Raw genomic sequence first — 24017 nt, forward strand, 5'->3', positions numbered from 1 at the left:
ACCTCTGAAGCAGTAAGAGAAATATGTGTAGCGATGGGCTGCAAGGACCAAGATAAAAGAAACCGCTGCTCTGCTCTAAGAACAAGTTGGAACACCCCTAATTTAATTTGACACCCCTACAGCTGGTTCATTTTGTTAAACCTAAACTTCCTCCACACAATTAAAAGGGAGACAGAGACAAACAGTTTATTTCCAACACTTCTCCAAATCAGCATAACAATATAAAAATGCTACAAACATACAATGTGCAGGCAGAGATGTGGTACATGTAACAGGAGGATACTTACTCCATCGTAAGTGATGGTGCATATTTTGTCTTCCGTAATAAGCATGTTTAAATCTCCTCCCTCCCTGTTCTGTTTCACAGCTCAATGCCCTTAAACTACCGTCTTTAAAGAACTGCAGATCAAAATGTAAACCGAGAATCATTACAACTTTCTTCATTGTCCAAACTCTTTACTTTTGTAACCTGTGCCTTGCTGGCCTCTGTCAAGTTCTGTCCAAATGTAAGAATGAGTCATTCAGTGTGACAAGAGCAGCAATCCATTTCTAGCCCCAATAAAGGAACCATCGTAAGTCTGTCAGTTGCGTCTTCAAAAATCAGCCCTCTTTGAAGTCTGTTAGTTAATGTTATTTTGCAAAGAATGGCTGAAAAAATATTTGAAAGGAAGGACAAGAGTGGCTCTCTGAGGTACACTTGTTGACACATTCAAGAACTTAATACAATTCCTTGTATTTGCAAAACTCTCAGATCTCAGATGCTTGAATTCATTCTCTGCTTTTATTTTTGAATGTCTCTCTACACTTGTTCTGATGCATCTGACATCTTTTTCACTCATCGCATAATTGTGATCTTCGAATGTCCCGCTTCCGGAATGCTGCACTGTCAACGCTTCACATTAGCTGCAGGTTGTCCACAGTGATGGCCTCCATGTTGATGCCACCCTCCAGTGCCGTGCGGTACAGCTCGATGGCTTCTGTTAAATCTCCACTTGTCTCAATGATGGCTATAGTCTCTCCAAACTCATTACACATGATAGTAGGAGTGCCCGGAGTCTGAAACAGAGAAAAAATAAAAACCGTTAAGTTATAAATTTGTTAAACAAAAGCATCCTAGAACAGAGAACAACTTCTGTCTACCTGTGTCAGGTTAGATGTCTGTATCTGAATGACTTGTGGCTGTCCAAGCTGGACCCCCTGTTGGCTGAAGTCTGGTACAGAGTTTGCCAGTTCCATCTCTGAAGCCTCCAAAACAGCAACAGCTACTGTGGTTGATCCTGTGGCTGACAATTCTTCACTATGTTCTGACTTTTGTTGCTTTTGGGAGCGAGAGTGGGTTTTACGATGGGTCCTAAGGTTTGAGATAGTCTTGAAGGTCTTTCCACATTCACCACAAGCATGCGGCCGCTCACCTGTATGTGTTCGCCGGTGTTCTGCTAGATGCATGCTTTGAACAAAGCCCTTATCACAGAACTCACACCGGAATGGACGCTCGCCTGAATGTGTGCGAAGGTGTTCCCGCAGGTGCGTGTTCTGGCGAAACCGTTTTCCACAGATTGCACAAGGATACGGACGCTCACCTGTGTGAACTCTCTGGTGTAGTGTAACACTTGAGGCCGAAACGAACAGTTTTCCACAGACTGGACAGGGATGAGACTTCCCAGAGTTAGAGCTGGAGCCTCGTGGCCGGCCAGGCCCGAGTCCGTGACTCAGTTGGTGTAGGCGAAGATTTGCAGGAGAGTTCAAGCGCTTGCCACAAATAGTGCAATCCAGATTGGGTTTTGGTATTGAATTAGCACTTTGCTGCTCAGTATCATCAGTTGTACCCTCCTGACCTCTGCCCTGGGACTCCTGAGAAATGCTGTGGGGCTGTGTCAAGCTGGGATGCTCCTCCAGGCAATGTACGTCTCGCTGACGCTTGCGCAGGAACCCCTCTGTACAGTGTGGACAGGGGTAAGGGGCCGGTGACCCTGGATGGTGAAGGAATCGATGAGCTACGAGTTTAGCAGGACGGATAAAAGTCGCAGAGCAATCTGGACATGGTGAGGGTGTCACATTGCTGTGAAGATGCTGACGGTGCTGACGTAGATTTGAGGATTGGCTGAAAGCTTTGTGGCAAATGTCACAGCGGTACGGACGGACTCCTGTGTGTGTGAGTCCATGACGAGAAAGGTTAGCAAGAGAGGAAAAGGTCTTTCCACACACGCTGCACTGGAACGGTCGCTCCCCTGTGTGTGTGCGCAGGTGGTTCCGCAGATGGATTTGCTTCTTGAATGGTTTCCCACAGATGTTGCATTTAAAGCGCCTTTCAGTCGTATGAGTTGTACACCGATGGCGCAACAAACGGACCTGCGAGGAGAATCTTTTTCCACAAATAGAGCAAGGGAACTTTGGTTCTTCCTCAGCAGCCGGAACCATGTGTTTATCTTCATCTCCACCTCCTTCACTTATGGCAATCATTGAATATTTAGGGTCATCTGCCAGCCTTTTGACTCCATTTTGGGTTTGTTCTGTGTTTGAGGGTTCAGCATAAAGCCCATTCTCTGTTGGTTCTGTAGACTGGGAGACCACAGTAATACCTTCAATGAGCACTGGACCTGCGTCACTGGACTCATCCTTAGAAGGAATTGTCAGCACCTGTCTGTCTTTTCTCCAAGCAGCCTCTCGTTCTCTTGCTCTTTGGATGATAGAGACAGGTGACTGCTGTGCCAGTACAAACTAGAGAGTGTAAGAGTTGAATTAACTTCACATTTTTCCAAAATTCAATTGTGCCATAACTCAGTTTTGATAAGTTGTGGGTGAATATGTTCTAAATCAGTGGAAATTGCAGAGTTTGGGATGTTATTTTAACTCACATATTATAATATTTAGCTTGACACCCTCCACTTATCATTTCTTATGTATGTGTAAATTCTTTCACTAAAATGAATTCTTACCTGAGAGACTGGTGTGGTTGGTTCACGTACTCTGTGAGTGCGGCGGTGGTACAAGAACTTTGTCATGTTGGTGAAAGTTTTAGCACAAAATGGGCATTTGTGCAATGGCTCAGATGTGTGGGACTTCCTTAAGTGGGGAAAACAAGAGGTTAGAAGACACACATCTACATCAAGTTTTAATTATATTTCCCTTACATAGTTAGTGAATGGTTATACCTGTGTATCATGAGAGTCATTTCAGTGGTAAATCCGTGTCCACAATCCACACACAGAAATCGTGCCTCACCAGAGTGCGTGCGCATATGCGTCTGAAGGGACACTAACTTCTTAAACACTTTGTCACACTCCGGGCACTCATGGGTTCCTTGTTCATGCACACGAAGGTGTGCCACAAGCCGATTGGCAGAGGTGAATGTTCTTTTGCACTCTTCACACCGAAGACTGCTGGGTGAAACAGGTGATGTCAAACCCAAACCAGCTGAGCGGGCAGTGTACATGCGTCTCCCACCACTAACTCTGCCAACTTTGCCTTCTTCTGATCCATCGCTTCTTCCTTCATCATCCTTTGCCCCCAAACTGTCTTCATACCCCACCATCACCCCAGTGTCCCCAGTCTCTTTGTCCTGGCCTAAGAAGTGCTCCCCCTGGTGTTGAAGGAAATCCTCTGGTGTACTAAACAGCAGATTACACTCGGAACACTCATAAGGGTGGATGATTAAAATTTCCTCATTTTCCTTCTTAACTGCATTCACCTGACCAGAGGAAGGCAGAAGATTTAAAGTGGTCACATTTTCCAACCGGATGGGATCAGCAGGTAAGAGGGGGCTGAGAAGTTTTGCTTTGCGGATAGTAGATGGGGCAGAACCATCAGCAATCGCTTGGGCAGAGCAGAACTGCAGGCGGAGCATTGCAGAGGTGGAGCCAGGCAGGGAAGTGTTTGCTGGTACTAGCATAGTTCTGGGAGGGGCTGCAGCCTTGGATGGGGTTTCTTGTTCTCGGAGTGCCTTTGAAATAAAGGCAACAGTATAAGCATAGAAATATGGGGTATAAAGTCCTGCTCCTGGTGGTCCATTAACTTACAGATTTTAGCTCCAACACACTTGAAGATCTTATGCCCCATGCCAAACGCAGTTATGGACTTGAAAGTCTAAATTAGCCATTGCATTCTTGTGCCAATGTAACTGTGAATAATGCAGAGTTCAGATTGCACGATTTTTCAAAGTATTCGTGTCACAGATGTTTTCACACTTCATGATTATCTGGGGTAGCGTTCCGTCTGTGCTGTGTTTACACTGTAGTATGGATTGGCGACAGGGGGTTTCACACTGCATGACTTTAAAATAGGAAGAATTCGCAATTTCTCCTGAACTTTTTTCTCCTGTAGGTAATCGCCAATGTTTTTTTTAAAAGGAAGACATTTCACATGGCATGACTTGAATTGCCAGATATTTAGCATGCCAAATGTCTCACAGCCAGGCGTCGGCGACTCATCAGCGATTCTCTCAGATGGCGTATTTGATAGTTCACACTGTGTGATTGTTACTCGCGTTAACGAGCACCGATTTGCATGTGATTTCAGGCATTTGTCTGCGCTTTCTCAAAACCTGTCGGCAAGTAAAATTCAGGCTAAAATCACGCAGTCTGCACTCTGCATAAGAGGCTGCAATGCCCCCTTGATACGCACCTATGCCGCCTAGAACATGCTAGCAGACTTCTTCCCCTAAGTCACAGCAGCATTTCATTATAAAAGTGCAGTAAGGGTTTAGGGTGCTGTAAGGAGTCCTTCTCAGAAATAATGTTTGAATAAGAATCTAGTAAGTTTACATGGCTGAATCAAATGTTTTCACCTCCACAGCCACTTTGCATAAATACTATTAAAATTATAATCACATTTTTTTTATTAAAGTATCTTTATATTATATTTATTTGTTTTTGGAATGTGTGCAAAGCACTTTGGATAACTGGAGGACGTGAAGGACGAAATAGATGAAAAAAAGGCTGAAATAAAGGCTGCCCATTAAGCATCCTTCAAACAGAGATGTCCTTTGATAAAGCTTGGCAGTCTTATTAGAACACATCACTATGACAGATAGGCTTACGAGTGGTTACTTAGGGCTGGAGCTTAATTCTGCAGGATAGTGGCCTTCCAGGAGCAAGTCTTAAACCACTGTTCTAAAACACGGAACCTGCTGACTTAATAAGATGGGGAAACCTTAATAAGATGTGATGGGATAACAGAAATAGAAACCAAACATATCTTTTATAGCATAAACCCTTGTTAGATCATAGTGTAAAACAAACCCCCCTTTAAGAAATGATTTGTTTTGTGTGTATGTAGAATGAAGCAGACCTGGGCTAGGGTCAGGATCTGGCCTGCCCTTTGTTCATCCAGAACAAGATTTTGAACATTGAGCAACTGAATGGGAGTGACTGAACCATCGGGCTGAAGGACATATTCCTGAAACAACACAAAACAATGTAAGTTCTTCAGTAGTGCTGAATTTCTAACCATTAGAAGCATTTTGATCCTGATTCTTCAAATCACAAAACTGACTTTTTAATCTATGGATATTACAAGTTCTGTTGCATCAAGACACTTAAAACATAGATATCTTTAATTATTAATAACTCAGTTTTATACTGAAATACTGCATTACAAATATTGATTGATTTGTTTGTCTGTCTGTACTGGACATCTACACTACTGTTTAACTTTTTTTAAATTTCAAGAGTTCACACTTAGCTGATGATTAATTATAAGCTTGTTTGGCATGCTGTCCCGGGAGAGAGCCCTGAGCTCATAAGATCCTCGAGCCCTGGGCTCCCTCCCGTTGCAAGGAGAGCTCAGGTAGATCTCGAAAACTCCCCCGCTGTAATAACCAATGAACAGCCAGTGATTGCTCTTGAGAGATAACCATTTACTAGGAGCATGTCTATAGTGCTGGTTTGGATTAGTCAATTAACTCATGTTGCATGTTTTTTGGACGGTGGGAGGAAACCGGGGAACCCGGGGGAAACCCACGTGAGCACGGGGAGAAAATGCAAACTCCGCACAGAAATGTCTGCTGGTTTGGTAAAGCCTAGAACCAGAGACATTCTTGCTGTGAGGCAACAGTGCTAAGCACTGAGCCACCGTGTCACCCATCTAGGAAGAAGGAGTAGGGGTGGATGGGGGGATTCTTCAAAACGAAGATAGCAGTGATGTGTCACCAAGGGTATTTGTAGTAGCTTAGGAGTCGTTTGATTGGTGCATTGAGAATTGGATAATGCGGATCCAGCCGCTAGCAATCATAAGCACGTGATCCTCTCGAAATCTGTTCATAACTAAACTTCACGTAATTAATACTCATTTGCATTTTTATCCTTACTGACCTTGAACAGTCTTGTACACGATATGTTTGGATCAGTTACTTTACATATGTCATATTAAAACATTTTACAGCTTTTCAATTGACCTTATACTTTAATGCAGAAGTGCGTCCGTTTTTGCGGTTGTTTTAGAACTTCCGATTCAGTGTCCTATGGAAGAAATTACTAGGAACAAGAAAACGATCAAACTACTTGCTCTACAAACAAGTGTTTGCATGACTTTACAGACAAAGTAGAATAATATAACAGGAAAATATCAGTTAGCAACATTCAGCAGCAGAACGAGCTGTATTTAACAGCTAAAAATGAACAGGAAATGAATGAGACTGGAAATCTCGAGCCAAAACGATTCAAATGGCTGCGTCCACTCGTACACGAAGAATAAGGTCAATACTGATTCATAAGAGTTTGTCATTTTATACTACATTTACATATTGTGTATTTCACAAACTCTACAAATTGTCCAGCTGAATTAAATGATTGTTTAAAGTGATAGTTCACTCAAAAATGAAAATTGTCTCACTATTTACTCACCCTCAACTTGATTGACTTTCTTTATTCTGCTGAACACAAATGATGTTTTGAAGAAAGCGGAAACCCTGTGACCACTGACTTCCATCACAGGGAAAGCAAATACCACGAAAGGCAAATGTTAAAGGTTTCCAGCTTTCTTCAAAACATCTTTAAAATTCAACAAAAGAAAGAAACTCATAAATTTTTCATCTCTTTAACTGTTGTCCACAGAACTGCATAGTTTGACCCTGTTGTCAATTTTTTAAATGAACAATTTCCTAATAAACCAAATCAGAAAGCTGTTTAGAATTTAATTTACCCCTAAATGTACTTTACAATTGGAACAATCCCAAATGAACCGGAATCCAATGGAATCAAATCAAGCCAAAAGCAAATCCAAACGCGAATCTGTTTCTATACTCACTGTGCCGGCGCTCAGGCTACTATGAGTGCTGCTTCTGCTGTGTGTCTGTCTGTGTGCCAACCACAGTTCAGGTGTGTCAAAAAGAGCCAGGCATTCCAGACACTGATACTGGATTGGCACTTCTGCATCAACAGCGTCCACTTCTGTGACCTCACATAGCTCTGAAAAGAAGGCATTAATAATTACATGCACTTCCCGAAAACCCTATAATCCCCAGCACATATACTGAACAGTACTACTCACCCTGGCCCGCCTCTCTCATGTGCAGCTCCTGATGCAGCAGCAGTTCATCTGGGTTCCTCAGGATGGCTCCACACTCCAGGCACTGATACTGGCTCTCGGTTGGGTCACAGTCGTCCAGGCTCGGCAGGACCTCCACCTCCTCTGCGCCGGTGTGGATCTGCTGGTGCACCAGCACGTCCTCGAGGGTGTTAAAGAGCTGCTGGCACTCACTGCACATGTACTGATGCTCCACAAACTCCTGCTCACTCATGGTGATGGCAGAGCTTGTTGTTACTCAAACTGTTTAAGATGCAAAGACTGTGTGCTGAAGAGCAGATGATGTGCTTGGGTCACAGTGAGTCTCAGTCAACTCCTTCAGTGTGCATTACCCGACCAGATATCGATCACGAGCTACCAAATGACCTAAAGAAAAAAAATAAATAAACAACATTCAGAAGATTCACACAATCTATGAATTGAAGCTGCAGTATTTAACATTTTGTCAAAAAAATAACTGATTGTATTTAATAAGCAAGTTAACATCATGAATTCATCTACTAAATAGGTTTTTTATCTTATCTTGTATAAAACAAAGAATCTATTTTTTGCGTCGTCTTGGATATTTCGGAGCATCGAAAAAGATTCTTGAGCATTTTTTTTTATGTCTGCACTTATGAGTGTTCTGCAGTAATTCTGTATGTCATACAGTGCATCCAGAAAGTATTCATAGCGCTTTACTTTTTCCACATTTTTTAATGTTACAACCTTATTCCAAAATGGATTAAATTAATTTATTTCCTCAAAATTCTACACACAATACCCCATAATGGCAATGTGAGATAAAAAAAGATTATTTGAAGTTTGCTAATTTATTAAAAATAAAAAACCTAAAAAAAAAAAAAAAAGAAGAAAAAAAAAAAAAAATCACATGCACATAAGAATTCACAGCCTTTGCTCAATACTTTGTTGATGCACCTTTGGCAGCAATTACAGCCTCAAGTCTTTTTGAATATGATGCCACAAGTTTGGCACACCTTTCTATGGGGATTTTTGCCCATTCCTCTTTGCAGTACCTCTCAAGGTCTATCAGGTTGGATGGGAAGTGACAGTGTACAGCCATTTTCAGATCTCTCAAGAGATGTTTACGTAGGTCTGGGCTCTGGCTGGGCCACTCAAGGACATTCACTGAGTTGTTGTGAAGCCACTCCATTGATATTTTGGCGGAGTGCTTTGGGTCATTGTCCTGCTGGAAGATGAACCGTCACTTCAGTCTGAGGTCAAGAGCATTCTGAAGCAGGTTTTCATTCAGGATGTCTCTGTACATTGCGGCATTCATCTTTCTCTCTATCCTGACTAGTCTTCCAGTTCCTGCTGCTAAAAAACATCCCCACAGCATGATGCTGCCACCACCATGCTTCACTGTAGGGATGGTATTAGCCTGGTGATGAACGGTGCCTGGTTTTCTCCAAATGTAACGCCTGGTATTCACTCCTAAGAGTTCAATTTTAGTCTCATCAGACCAGAGAATTTAGTTTCTTATGATTTGAGAGTCCTTCAGATGTCTTTTGGCAAATTCCAGGCGGGGAGTGGCTTCCATCTGGCCACTCCACCATACAGGCCTGATTGGTGGATTGCTGCACAGATGGTTGTCCTTCTGTAAGGTCCTCCTCTCTCCACAAAAGAATGCTGGAGCTCAGACAGAATGACCATCAGGTTATTGATCACCTCCCTGACTAAGGCCCTTCTCCCCCGATCCTTCAGCTTAGATGACCGGCCAGATCTAGGAAGAGTCCTGGTGGTTCCAAACTTCTTCCACTTACGGATGATGGAAGCCACTGTGCTCATTGGAACTTTCAGAGCACCAGATTTTTTTCTGTAACCTTCCCCAGCCTTGTGTCTCGAGACAATCCTGTCTCGGAGGTCTACAGGCAATTCCTTTGTCTTCTTGCTTGGTTTGTGCTTTGACATGCACTGCCAACCCTGGGACTTTATATAGACAGGTGTATGCCTTTTCAAATCATGTCCAATCAACTGAATTTACCACAGGCGAACCCCAATTAAGCTGCTGAAACATCTCAAGAATGATCAGTGGAAACAGAATGTACTTGAACTCAATTAAGAGCTTCAGGGTAAAGGCTGTGAATACTTCTGTAGATGTGATTTTTAAGGGTTTTTATTTTTTAGAAATTTACCACAATTTCAAAAAATCTTTTTTCATACTGTCATTATGGGGTATTGTGTGTAGAATTTTGAAAAAATAAATTAATTTAATCCATTTTGGAATAAGGCTGTAACATAAAAAATTGTGGAAGAAATGAAGCGCTATGAATACTTTCTGGATGCACTGTATGTCACATCCGTAGCGACACTTTTTCCTCATAAATGCAAAAATATTAAATAAAATCAGTCATTTTTGTTCTATAGAGACCCATCTCTCATCTTTTTAATTATCATTATTTCTTTTGGGTTGTGCAGTTTAATTCACAGAATATCTATAAAGCATGTTGTATACTGTAAACTTGCAGACTTTTTTGGTCACATCCATAACACATGTTTATTTTCCTCATTTAAAGTACAAAACATGTTTACAGATTGATATTTATATGGTCCCTTTAGTCTGTGGTCAGTTGTTCTGGAAAATATAAACAGAAGTTTCAATATAACGTTAACATATACTTTCTTTTTGAATTTATGGTTTGAGTTTTTACTGCAAATGTCACATCCATAACTCTGGAATTGCTCCTATGTAAAAAGATATTTTTTTTGTATGTCTTTGTCTTTTTTTTTATTATAAGTATTTATCATGCTGTTATGCAAGTCTGACAATAAAGTTCTGTATTGTATTGTTATCTTGATTAATTAAGGTGAGCCAATCAGCATTCATAAAGCATTTATCTAAACAGTATGAATATAAACATGTATACTAAATCTGCAGTATTGAACTGTATTTTGTGCAGTTTTAATAAAACACATTTAATAATCGAGTACACTATGAATCCATCTAATTAATGAATCAAAATGTCCTGCTGACAAACCCACTGGTTTGAAGAATAATGGCAAAGTGGGAAGATTTATGACATTGATTAGTATTTCAGGGCTGCACTGTGATGTTTAAATAGCATCTACAGATACATCAAGTGATTATTGCTCTAGATCAGGGGTGTCCAAACTTTTCATATGAAGGACAAAAAACAAATATCAATGAGAGTCGCGGGCCAAAAGTAAACATACCAAACTATATTGAATTAAAGTTGTCATGGGTATTTTCCAAATCATAACATTTCAAAATATAAAATACATAGAAAACAATACTTTAAATTGTAAGAATTCAAATATTATAGTTTTTTTTTATAATAAAGTATTGCAATAAAAACAAACACATTTATAACGAATTTCAAAGCTGAATACACTATTCAAGCAGAATCTGCCTTTGACTTGATTTGCTCACCAAAGTCTCTGCATTGTCGGGTGACAGTTCGTACATTGAACAAAATCTGATTTAATTTACACAATTTAATTTCAGTTAGCTTTTAACAATAAAACAAACAAAGGGTTATATTAAATTTGAATTGTCAATGTTGAAACCATCCCCATCATTCTACCACTCTTCTTATATGGGATGGTGGGCTAAATCAAAGGTAACCATGAGCCAACTGTTGACTCTATTTTGGGCATCTTTGCTCTAGATGATATATTTACAAAAAACAATTTTTAAGATTTAAATGCAACTATTTGCACATATAATGTAAATACTGTTAATCTATTCTGTAAATTATGGTTAAAATATTGAATGCTTTTGTTGTCACATACATTATATTTTGCTCAGGAAAACAAGTAGGACACAAATGTTTCTTTAAATATTATTACTTAGTATTTCCCAAAATGTATGTATATATATATATATATATATATATATATATATATATATATATATATATATATATGACAAAAACAGCAAACCAGTGACTATTTCTTAATGAAATACATCTAAGAATACTAGATTCTGTCAGTAGTTTTCACAGACGTGTCTCTAGTTTTGTCAATAATGTCAGACTTTTATAAAACATGTATCTAATATTTCATTTATATAGACATTTAATAGTATGTACTTGTGGCTTTCTCATATTTGAGCATGAAATAATTTAAATAGTCAACAAGTGCACTCCATCAGAAATATTACTGGCATCACAACTACTGCACTGATGCAGATGAAGAACTTAAACAGACTGAAGTCAGTTCACCCTAAAATCAAGCAACACTTCCAGCGCTAGTCGTAGCGTTCTCAGTGCACACGGGCAGCAGCATTTAGCGGGCTTTAGGCGAGTTGTTTACCTTGTGGCGAGCAGTTGGCGGCGCTCTTCGGATTTTGCCAGAGCTTGAGGAGCGCACCGCGGTCTCCTGCGAGAGCCACCCCGCTGTACGGCGGTCGTCAGGCGGCGCTCTTCACTTTTCCCCGCAGGTCTAAGAGCGCTGAAAGGAGGCCTTCTTTCCCCAGCCGTTTCCGAGCTTCGCCGCGCGCGCTGCAGTTGGGCAATCCCTCGTGCAGCGCTCGTCGGTCCCGCGGAAGCTTCCCCGTGTTCACGATGCGTTTCTAAACGCAACGGACCGGTATTGTTCAGCGCGACGCACTGTTTGTGGAGTATTTTGGCGTAAACACGATCGTGGATGTGGAAATGTGCCGTTTGTCTGGCCTCTGTTCCTTGCTCTGTGTTAGTAGCCCCGCCCCATGGGGGTTCGCGTGCGGCTTGAGTGAGGCGCTGATTGGACAGAAAACTGTCTGTCAAACTCAAGCAGTCGAGATGGAGACTGGCGTTTTGGATGCTGGAGTGTGTGTGTGTGCATGTTTACAGTTTTGACGTTTTGCCAATTTAAACATGAATAAATATCATACGACCATTCATCTGTAGTCACATTAAGGATTTTGATGTTCATTAGACTGGATTATTGTTTTTCATGTCAGAGTTGTGATGCAGTGATTTTCAATAGTTCACCTTTTAAAGACTAATTGGAAATGATCTTAATTCTGCTTAAAAACGATGATCATTTCAAAATAATGAACGTTATACCTTTGTATAGCATGCTTTCAGTTTATATGGCATGTTAAATAGGTTATATTTAAGAAATGTGTTTGAAATGTACTGTAATACAATTTAAAATTTACTACAGGGGTTTTCAAACAGGTCAGGGGCCACTAAGAAAGTCTGGAAATCTTTGGAGAATAAGCATAACTAAATGTAAAAGAATAAAAAAAATCATGATAAAAATGAAACTTTAGTTAAATGTATTCCAAAAGAATTGTAAAAAAAAATAATTGAAAAAAAAAATATCGAGAAACATGTTTAAACATGCAATTAAATAAAATGTCATTTTAATATTCTAATAACAGAAATATCAAATAATTATCCAATATTTGTTTTAAATCATAAAAATAATAGCTATATTTGATTATATTTCGACTTTAAACCATGTATATTAAATAATAAGTCTAATTAAAATGTAAATAAATAAATACAGAGCTATAATAGCCAACTAACAGACACAATGTATACTGTGAATTTGTGATAGATTGATAGATAGATAGATAGATAGATAGATAGATAGATAGATAGATAGATAGATAGATAGATAGATAGATAGATAGACAGACAGACATACAAACAGATAGACAGACAGACAGACAGATAGATAGACAGATAGATAGATAGATAGATAGATAGATAGATAGATAGATAGATAGATAGATAGATAGATAGATAGACAGACAGACAGATAGATAGATAGATAGATAGATAGATAGATAGATAGATAGATAGATAGATAGATAGATAGATAGATAGATAGATAGATAGATAGATATGTGCATGCTATCATCTTTGACTCACATTTGGGGGTAAATGTCAAATAAAAGATTAAAACCCCCTGGTTTAATTGAACTTTTCGCACAATGGCATTGCAGAAAATTGTAGGTTCTTGTCATGAAAAAATTATTGAAAACCTGGACTTTCTTATGCTGCAGGATCTGTGCACGTGAGGGCATTGTTGAACTTCATTACCCAGAAGACAATGCACACAGAGCGTCACTGTGCGTCAGCTCCAGTTGCCCAGCCACAGAAGAAAGAGGAGGCGCAGAATCCTAACGAGACTTCAGCTATCTTTATTTTTTTAACGATTATTGTTGATTAAATTGACATATCTACCACGCGCCTGGGCCAGTCTACCGGCACACTTTACCCCCGCTCTGGCACATTTGCAACCCGAAATGAGCGGCAGCGGGCGGCCCAGGACTAGCTCGTTTGCTGAGCCTCCGGGGGTCCCGGGAGCCGCTGCAGCCGCCGCCGGATCAGCCGTCGCCGGTGGAAGCTCATCAGGAAAGACGGGGGGTGCGCAGGCCTCAGGCGGGAGTTCGTCTGGTTTCGGAAACCTAAAGCTGGGCAGTGAGTATCATTCAATGACATCACACGACAATCCCAATAAATGTGATATTAGGATACTAGTACGAGCCCAAATGCTGGATCGGGTTGCGTGCTATTCATTAATTTGTCTGGTTATTTTGCCACGATCGCGTTAACCTACTTTAGGCGGCTAACTGGCTAAGCTAACGTGAGCTTGTTTTTGTAGACGGATCAAGGGCTTTGATTGCGCTAACTACACTAGCTCGACAATCCTTCCCCAGAGCAAGAGCTAAACACATCTGCAATGATCGATACAAGTGCATCATATTTTTGCTCAAGTTGAGCCCTGTTTTAAATGGGATCTGGGGTTTATTGGGTGTTCAGACGTCGCTGTATTCCTCAAGCTGTGCTCGTTGGGTAACAAAGCTCAGTTAGCCCAGCCGGCATCATCTAACTCATTCTATCATTCAGTTTTGCATTTGATTTAAATATTTTTACTCTGTATGACACCAGATACGTTTGGTCGTATCGTAAATATGCGTTACGTTAGCAATTGATGTGACCTAAAAAACAAGTAAGGTAAACCCATCGAGAGAGGACCAAATGGTGTGCCCTTATCCATATAACTAAACAACAAAACGTCGGAATTAATATTTAGAACATATGATTAACTTAATGTTGGGCAACCTCCAAAGTCACATGTTAACAAATCAAAAAGCACTGAATTGAAACGCACTGAATCCTATGAAGAAAAAATGACCACTGGTAAATTATGGTTGGGCTACTCCTGTGAAAAATAGTGCATTAAATTGTTTTAAGTAAACATTAATTGTTTTAAGTAAATTTTTTGTTAAGCTCGTTTATTTGTTTAGCAAAATATGAGTTTATATTCTTATTAAGATTCATATATGCACTTCTGCTGTAAGCAATGGTAAGGTCATAATTTAGTGCATCATCAATGACCAAAACATTACTTGCAGCAAGTCTTTATATACAGCAGTTTGCTTTGTGATCAACTGTATTTTTCTCCGATTTAATTGGTTTATCTTCAATAATAAAACTGTATCCACCTCAAACTTACTAGAGCCAAAAGTTATTTTTGTGTGATTAAATCATGATTAATGTAAATTTAACTTTAGTAGCTTAAAATGTGGCTAAACTCACTTATTTTGTCACAATTTCCTATAAATTGTAAAACAAAACAATGAAAAAATGATGATTTTCTCAAAACTAGTTTCTGCAAGCTTGCCAGGTGTATTCAAATCAGTGTATTTAAATAAAAAACACTCGGAGACTCTCAAAGGACACCTATATAAACAAAGTGATACAAGGAGTCTATATTATTCATAAATGCATCCACGCCAAGGCACGAATGTGCAAGAAAATGCAACACTTCCGAATGTATACAAAAGGGCTGTGCGATTAATCAAAATCGAATTGCAATTTGAAACGTTGCAACTAGCTAATTGCAAAAGGCTGCGATATGAAATGTATATGTATTATATAATTTCCCCCACCCAGAGCAAATGCGTGACTGCCGTCTGTCTGTGTCTTTCTAGCCAATTGAGTGAGCACACTTTCGTTCTGCCCAATCAGAATTGCTCAACCAAACTATGCGGAACACCCACAATAAAACAACAAGGAAAGCGCGAACAATTGGGATGATTGGCTTCTGCCGCTTCAGAAGCATTAATAGATGAATTCATATCGAAGTAAAAACCAGCACGTCTGTAAAATGGGAATATTTTGGTTTCAAAGTCACAGACACCAAGTAAAAACAGATAATTTGTAAGAGGTGTCGCAAAATTGTTGCTACAGCATGAGGAAAAATAACAACCAGCACCACAGACGGCTATATGAGGAGTTGCTTGCTAAAAAGTCAATTAAAAGTATTGTCATTAACACGTAATCTAGTAGCTAGCAACAGCCAAGAACAATTTCAGAGTTGTTTGCAGTGTTGTATGGTTACACCATATGAAAAAACATCACAAAGGCACCAGGAGATAACGCCATAACTCACTCCTGTTTGCTCTTGAGAAAAATTAGTGTTTAGTTTCTAAAATATTTAAAAATAAATTTGAATAAGAGTTAGTTAATATCTTTTCAGCTCCTTTTTTTAACTAACACTCCCTGCATTTTAGCAGTAAGAAGCTACGATACAGAATATTGAGCTGAAGCTAGACTACAAAATTAAATCGCAAATCAAATGGAAATTGCATTATATGTTCCAAAAAATCACAATTAGATACTTTCCCTAAACCGCACAGCCCTAGTATACAGTTCATCGACAGTGTAGTAGTACAAAAGGAAAAAAAAACAGCCACCTAGACCTGACTATATGCGTACTACAAAACACAGATCCATTCTGAAATACTAAACCCAACAACATGCACTACAAATCAAAACATCATCAATGCATGTGGAACAAAATGAGTTAAAGTGCACCTATGGTGGAAAATCTACTTTTCAAGCTGTTTGGACAGACATATGTGTAGATATAGTGTATAGACCGTCATATTGGGGTGATAAAACAAACCCAGTATGTTTTTTTCAATTTAAACACATTAAAACGGTCGACCAATTAGAACGGTTTTTAAATCGACCGCAACTTGATGTAGGAGTGCGGTCCCCCCGCCCACCAAATTGATTGACAGCTGCGCGCATTAACATGTCCCGGTAGTCACGTGTATAATCATATCAACAAGACCAGACATGCGCAAAGCAACCGAGAATAAAAGATCTGTTCAGTTCGCTAGGATCATCAATCATCATCAAACGTGGTCAAGAGTGAGTTTTACAAGTTTAAAATGTTTTAAAACAGAGCATGTGTGTAATGAATTACAGCGATTTACTTCAGCTTTACTTCATCAGCACAGCCGCGTGTCAGAACAATTATAAAGGAAGACGCTTCAATCCCGGTTTGTGGACGTTAAATCAGGTTTATTTTGTACATTAACATAACAGATATCCATACGACAGTGGAGATTAACCTGTATCCTGTCACAGTTGCGTGCAAAAAGAGTGCAAAGCTAAATGCGCTCGGTCTGTCTCTCTCTCTCTGTGTGTGTGTGTGTCTGAGTGTCTGCGTCTGCCTGCACGCGTGAACTTTGTTAGGACATTGTTTGTGACTCATCGATGCAACTGCACATTGTAAAGTTCTTACTGTAGTATTTTTCACAAACGCTACGTGAGATCTTTCTTTAAGTCTGTCTGTTGTCTGACAGCTGAGGGAGGAGATTAAGGCGTGCAGAAAGGCACGTAGAAACGGTGGCCAGGGAGGACTAGCCTTAAAGGTGCAGTACGACAAAACCGCCCCCTAGTGCAAAAATGTATAAAACCAGAATCTTGTAAAAGGTATAATAAATAATCTGATGGGTGTTTTGAGCTGAAACTTTACAGACACATTCTGGAGAAACAAAACACTTATTAAATCTGAAAAAAGGGCTAACCTAGGTGCCCTTTAAGGGTCTCTCACGGGTTTTAACTTGCGGTTCAAAATCGGTACAGTTAGGGAGAAGAAATGCCAAACTTAAAACCTTGAGCTTTGTGATACTGATGAAAAATTTGATAGACATTTAATGATAATTAATGCGATAAGTCTGTGTGCAGTGCTTTAAAATGTCACAAGCAAATTTTTTCAGGGAAAAGAAAGTATTGCTACAATTTCTAAAAGTGAACAGCCATCTTTTACTGTTGCATACAACAAATCAGACATTTTAAGTGCAAACAAACAAAATAATTTTAGATTTGGTTTTATATTTTTATTAACCTAAAAACACCAGGAACAAACAGAAATACAACACAAACATTTTCACATATCAATTACTAGTGAGTTACTGGTTTGCTTTATCCAATTGAAAAACATAGATTGTGTATTATGTAGGAAGTTGCTTGGCATTCGATTAAGTCTGTTTTTAACAGCATGACGTTTGCGATCTCACACTCTCTTTAAAACCAATCTCAGAATATGACAACTTGTGTGTTAGAGCTAAACGCACACTAAAATGAATAATTTACTGAAAACTGGCCGAGCATTTGTTCTCTCTTCCTGTTCTTAAGGACCGATTGTTTAAATGCATTCACTTACCAGATCATCAGACTGAACATTTCCTGGAGTTTAATGACTTTAAATGATTTCAAATAAAGGTTAAAAGGTTAGAATAGGTTCTGCCTTACCAGGGTTACAGATGGTGGTACCATTGTAGAACTCCCAAAATCATCTAACTGTGATGTAAATTACATCAAGGACTCAATTTACTTCATTAATTGCGCCAGATTACTCCAATTTTGAATTGCGCTTTAACTCTTACAGCCCTAGTAATAGCACAGTGTATCTTTTTATCAGGGTGTCCACCGGGTCTTAAAGTATTAAAAGTTGACAAATCAGTTATGAGATAATTAAGGCCCGTAAAAGTTATTAAAGTCATAATCATGTTTTTATGAGGTTTTAAATTTTGTTCAAGCGTTGTCCAAAGTGTTTAACTCCAAACAAGCATAAATATATTTATTTTCCTTCTAAAATTAACAATGGCATGCTCGATCCACACGATTTGTTTGGGCCAGGGCATGTCCGGCCAAGCTCCTCCGTCAGAGTGATGACATGTAGTTTGAGTGAGCTAGAGTGGCTGAAGCCTGTCACTAGCTACGTTTTCATCCACCTATTTTTATGTGCATTTTGGATATAAAAAATGTGCTGTCAACATAAAAGAACTGTCAACACTCGCACAGACTATCTCACATGCTCTGCAGAGACCCGAAGACGTGCCTTTTTGGGACTTAAAAATCTGTCCACCCGGGGTTTCTAAATCTTCGGAAATGTCTGGTATTCAGCATTTGGTTTTACTTCCTAAAGTCGTCGTTAATTGTATTGTTAATTTATATTGTAAACCTGATTTACTTTCGATTGGCTTCGCAGCTGACAGCGTGTGCACAGCCACAAGAGTGAGAGAAACATTAAATAATTCTTTGATCTAAACGACTCGGATAAACTTTTCTATATACCCGGAGAAGACGAAATTGCATCTAAAATGGCTGCAAAATATTTTTACACCGTTAGAAATGGTTAATTAACTCATTTGCCTTACTTGAATAATCTACATTTTTATTCTTGTAATTATTTAACTTTTTAGAGATATTGTCTGTTTTTATCCCTTTGTCATTTATTTCTCATTTGCTGTATAATTTTGTTTCTATTGATGATGTTATAATACAAATTTTAGACATCTAACATGCTTTGCAAAATGTCAGCAACAGATTTCACCTGCCAGTGGATGCACATGGCTCCTGAATAGAATCAAAGTAAAACAAATAGTGCAGGGCTCAACAATAAGGACTGCCCGATGGCCCGAGGCCAGTGTGAGAGACGCTCGGGACAGTAGACAGAATCATTACTGACCCGATCGGGCTAGTGCTGCCTTGAACAGTTTGGCAAATCAGTCACCTTTTTTGCAATAAAATACCTGCACATATTCTATACTGCTGTATTTTACTGCCAAATATTTTAACGTTTTTAAAATATTTAAATTCTACATTCACAGACGTTATTTTTGACACAATTAGTAAAATATGTGGTTAAGAAATAGCTATTAACTTCTTTTTTTTGGTGGAGCCAGTGAAAATTATAAAAATTTGAACCACTATTCCATTCGGGCCAGTAGAAAAAATCCTTAGCGTTGAACCCTGAAGTGGATTTCTTTTTTTTTTTTTTTATTTCAGCAGTCTTTTTTTCATAATCTTCAACCTATTGAAAAGAAACAGTGTATAACAGTGTCATATATTGTTAAAAATCATATTTTAATTTTATTTATATATATATTTTTAATTTGTCGCGTGTACCTTGGGTAAAACGTGTTTCAATCTGGCTACCACCTCAAGTTTATTTCAAACCTGTGGGAAGCACTGTAATAAATAGCATAGTTCTAATATAACAAATAAATAGCATGGGGTTCATCTTGTCCCTTGTTTTCATTTCTGTTGTTCTACAGGTCTGTTTTAGTAGGGTAATCGTTATGCTACTGTTTTGATAGGATTTGATTGACAACCTTTTTTTTTACAGAATGTAAATATGGTCATTACGATTAGCTCATTAGCAATAAACAATCAACGCACTACTTTTTAAAAATGGCTGCTTGTAAGTTTAAGATTGTAGATGTAGTGTTGTCAGATATTGCTATGAAAAACTAAATAAATAATTTCAAAAAACATAATATAATAATGTGAACAATGCACATAATTAGTGCCGTAATTACTTTATTAACATTGTCATATTAAGTATTAAAAATTCAGTCCAACAACACAGTGCTTATAATAAATAGATCTGGCAACATGGCGAAGTGGAAGCTGGAACCTTTTCTTGAGCTCAGCTCCTGCGAGTAAGACATGTGAATTTGAGCAACATGATTTAAATTAAATTCCGTTTTCGGTTAACAGAACATCGAGTTTTATTCTGAATATGAAACATTTGCTAAATGCATTACATCTAACTTTAAGCCCTGAGATCCAGTAAATACATATGATAAATTCTCAGAGCTCTTGTTTTGATGAATCCGCCTTTTCTCCTGTCTAAACTGACAGGAATTGATAGACAAAACCTCATCATTGTTGCCTTCTGTTTATTGGCATAATTATTATTCAGGTCTGTTCTTGACCACAGGTGGAAATGTGCTCAGTCTTATGCCTTTTCACCCTCCAGCTGAGTTCAAACAGTCACAAGGGTGTTTCTGCTATTCCTAGTGATAAGCTCTGCTCGTTGTTCCGTTGTGTTTGGACCCTCATCTAAACATGGGTGTTGAATTACTATTGACACCTGTCAGATAGAGGGGCAAAAAGGCATAGCGTGCTGGATAAGATGAGTTCAAACAGATCTAACCGCTTTAGATCTAATATTGGTGTCACGCTGCTTGCTTTGATGCAGCCTGGATGTTTTTGTATGTTTGAATATAAATGCCAATTAAGCATGCACGAGTAGTTACGAGCAATCATCCTTTTTTTATTTTATTTTTTGGTGTGCGGCCTCATGTTGATTAAAGCCTGATGTACTCTCTTGCATGAATCACTTAAGAAAAATGTGTAAAGTTAAGGTTAAACTTAACTTGTCTTTTCAAGTCACCGGCTGATCAGAATTGTTTCTCGTATTGTTCTCAGTTGAAATGGCATAGCAGCTCATTATTAATACAGTTAAGGGAGTGAGCAGGTATGGAAGAGGTTGTGTTTTGCGTGAGCTCCGCTAAATTTGATTAACTTAACTGTATTATGAGCGTCTTGTGTTTTGAAATCTGCATTAAAACATTATTTAATACTTTGTTTACAAAACTTTTCTTTCTGTTTTGGTCATGGTGATACGTTAATGGGTAAAAGTCTGTGACAATATACCTACACCAGAAGGACTATTGCGAGTCTTTCTTACTGAGACTGCTGCTCTGCACAAGACGTTTGGCCAGCGGAGAAATTAAAATGGTCGTGCCCAACTGAGTCTGGTTTCTCTCAAGGTTTTTTTTCTTCACTTTCGTCAATTAGTGAAGTTTTTTTTTTTTTCCCTCTCCGCTGTCGCCACTAGCTTTAATGGTTCGGGATCTGTAGAGCTGCGCATCGTTGGATTTGCTCTTCAGTGTTTGGACTCTCAGTAGTGATTATTAAACCACACTGAACTGAGCTAAACTGAACTGAATTTAAACTCTGAAAACTGAACTACACTGTTCCAATTTACTATGACCTTTTATGTGAAGCTGCTTTGACACAATCTGCATTGTAAAAGCGCTATACAAATAAAGGTGAATTGAATTGAATATTGCGAGTAGGCCTGGCGCCTCATGTAATGATCAGAAATCGCCAGAGAAACTAACTGAAATGGCGGATACAAAAGCTGAAATCCTGTCGCTCATAAAAAATGATATCCCCATGCTGCTTAGGGCTGAACTGAAAACTGTTCTTTCAGACAAATTTAACAACATGAGATCGGAATTACAGGCTGTCAAAACTAAATTTGTCGGCAACATCGCCCTGCTGCAGTCAGATTTTGAAACTATAAGACGGTAACTGAAACATGGGCTGTCTACATGTTCGGATGATGTGACTTCACTACAAAAGTCAGTGAGCAAACTTGAAATGGCTGTTTCGGCGTTGCAGGAGAAATGCACAGATATAGAGAATAGGATGAGGAGGTCGAATATACGTATACTGAAGGTGGCGGAAGGAGCAGGCTCAAGATCTCCAGATTCAGTCTCTAAGTTGTTAAAGGAGGTCCTAGAAACTAACGGAGAGATACTCGTGGATTGCTTAAATAAAAATATAAGGGTAAATATGTTTTGTCCACACTGACAGACGAAAATGTCTGGTTTTCATTTAGCATTACCCTCTTGTAACCAACAGGTGTCCTCAATGTGCTACTAGCGTGTCTGACCAGTAAGTTCTTGTTTAAAAATGCGTTCATCTAATCAAACTAAATTAGAAGTCTAAGGCCCCGTTTACACTGCCAGTTAAATGTGACCCAATTCCAATTTTCTGCTCATATGACACAGATCGGATTCTAAGACCGGATAAACATGAAAAAAATCGCCTGCGTTCGAACATTCAGAGATTGGTTTCAAGCCTCCTTCATGTGTGAAAATAAATCATATATAAATCGAATATGTGACAATGCAACTGTCATGTGAACGGGCAGATCAGATTTGAGGCGTTCCGTTTTGTACATCATTAAACTGAAAGTCATTGTGGTACTTCTCCGTGGTTTGACGTAGAAGGAAGATTGTGTGTGGAGATGCAGACACGGTAAACAACAACAGAGGAAACGAGGAGGAAAGTGGTCAGTCGCCACAATTTGCTCCCACCAGACCGGAGATCTCTCTCCTACCCACAAATTCCTCTGAATCCTTTTAAGCTTCAAAGCCTCAACAAATGCCAAATTCCTCCATCAGAGATGAGACCTTTTATCAACGTTTGCATTTTAAATAATTGGCAAGAGGAGTGGGATGCATTGGAAAATAATAAATTGCAGGAAATACAACCTGACATCTCAAAAAGAATTTTAAGACATTTTAATACTCTATTTGATCAAGTGATTTTTACCAGATGTCGTATTGGACATACAAGATTAACTCGTGCCTTTTTACTGAAAGATGAAGACCCCACCCAATGTTTGTGCTGCACCCCTTACTGTAAAACACATTTTACTGGACTGTCCTACTTTTAATGCTTCCAGAAGTCTTTTTTTATGACTCTCTTAAGGACATTTTTAGCACAGTGACACCAGAAAAATGTTAGAATTATTATCGTGTATTAACACTAAAAATCTGATTTAACTTGTGTATTCATTTGTTTGTTGTTCTTAATTGTTTATTTATTATTGAAACGTTCTTGCCATGAAAATAGCATTGGTTGCTGACATGGCAATAAATAAAAAACTCAAATTACATTACATTACTGAATTCTTTTAAAGTTGGACAAACTTTGCATATTTCACAGAGCTAAAAGCAAGACAATTTCTTCCATCGTGGCTAGTGTGGCGCAGAAACTAGAACCCGCCTTTACGCTTGCACAACGTTGTAACTTGTATGGCAAGTGTAAACATGAATCGGATATGGGTCACAAGAATGTGTAAACGGACAGTAGGGCTGTGCAACTAATCGAAAACCCGGTTACGATTTTGGCTTCTAACGATTATGAAAAACCATTAATCGAGATAAACGATTATTCCATCATATACCGCCCCATTTCCAGTTGTACACATTTGTTGCTCTGCAAAGCTCAGTTCCACGTGAAAATGACTAAAAGCATGTACTGTAATTTAACGTTTGCAGCACGGGATGCGCAACATTCATTGATGTACGTTCGAATCATTCTTATTTTTAAAAGCGCAAAAGAGCGCATGCTGTTGTGTGTGTGTGTGCGCCGCGATTGGCCTCGGACAGGCTCGGAGACGAGCAGAGCACACGCATCTAATGCCATCTTAATGTGAGTGCTTTAATGACAGCGCGCTATATTCCTGCTGCCCCTGTTTTTATTATCAATCAAACAACAAAAGGACAAAATCCCTCACTGCTATTGGCTGAAGTACTTTTGTAGCTAAAGCTTTTTTCTTACAGTGAAGATGCTTAAAGCACAGTTTAAACATAATAGTTTTAATAACTCATTTCTAATAACTGATTTCTTTTATCTTTGCTATTA

At 38.9% G+C, this 24017-nt stretch overlaps 2 protein-coding genes across 2 annotated transcripts in view; one reads left to right on the plus strand and one right to left on the minus strand.

The window, feature by feature from the left end:
• Nucleotides 1–170: 170 nt before the first annotated feature.
• On the minus strand, nucleotides 171–12178 carry znf526 (zinc finger protein 526). The gene is made up of 8 exons (XM_056475534.1): nucleotides 11797–12178; nucleotides 7486–7887; nucleotides 7243–7403; nucleotides 5287–5394; nucleotides 3153–3940; nucleotides 2937–3063; nucleotides 1141–2718; nucleotides 171–1056 (listed from the first exon to the last, which is right to left on the minus strand). The coding sequence occupies exons 2-8, from the start codon at nucleotides 7733–7735 to the stop codon at nucleotides 895–897; spliced, it is 3174 nt and encodes a 1057-aa protein (XP_056331509.1). The 5' UTR covers nucleotides 7736–7887; nucleotides 11797–12178; the 3' UTR covers nucleotides 171–894.
• A 1361-nt stretch (nucleotides 12179–13539) lies between these two features.
• Nucleotides 13540–24017, plus strand: part of gsk3ab (glycogen synthase kinase 3 alpha b) — a 40318-nt gene continuing 29840 nt past the window's right edge. Inside the window, exon 1 of the mRNA XM_056475306.1 lies at nucleotides 13540–13898. Coding sequence (XP_056331281.1) covers nucleotides 13724–13898 — 175 coding nt within the window. The 5' untranslated portion in view covers nucleotides 13540–13723. The remainder of the gene's footprint in view (nucleotides 13899–24017) is intronic.

This window comes from Danio aesculapii, chromosome 16 (assembly GCF_903798145.1).
Source record: "Danio aesculapii chromosome 16, fDanAes4.1, whole genome shotgun sequence".
NCBI lineage: Eukaryota > Metazoa > Chordata > Actinopteri > Cypriniformes > Danionidae > Danio > Danio aesculapii.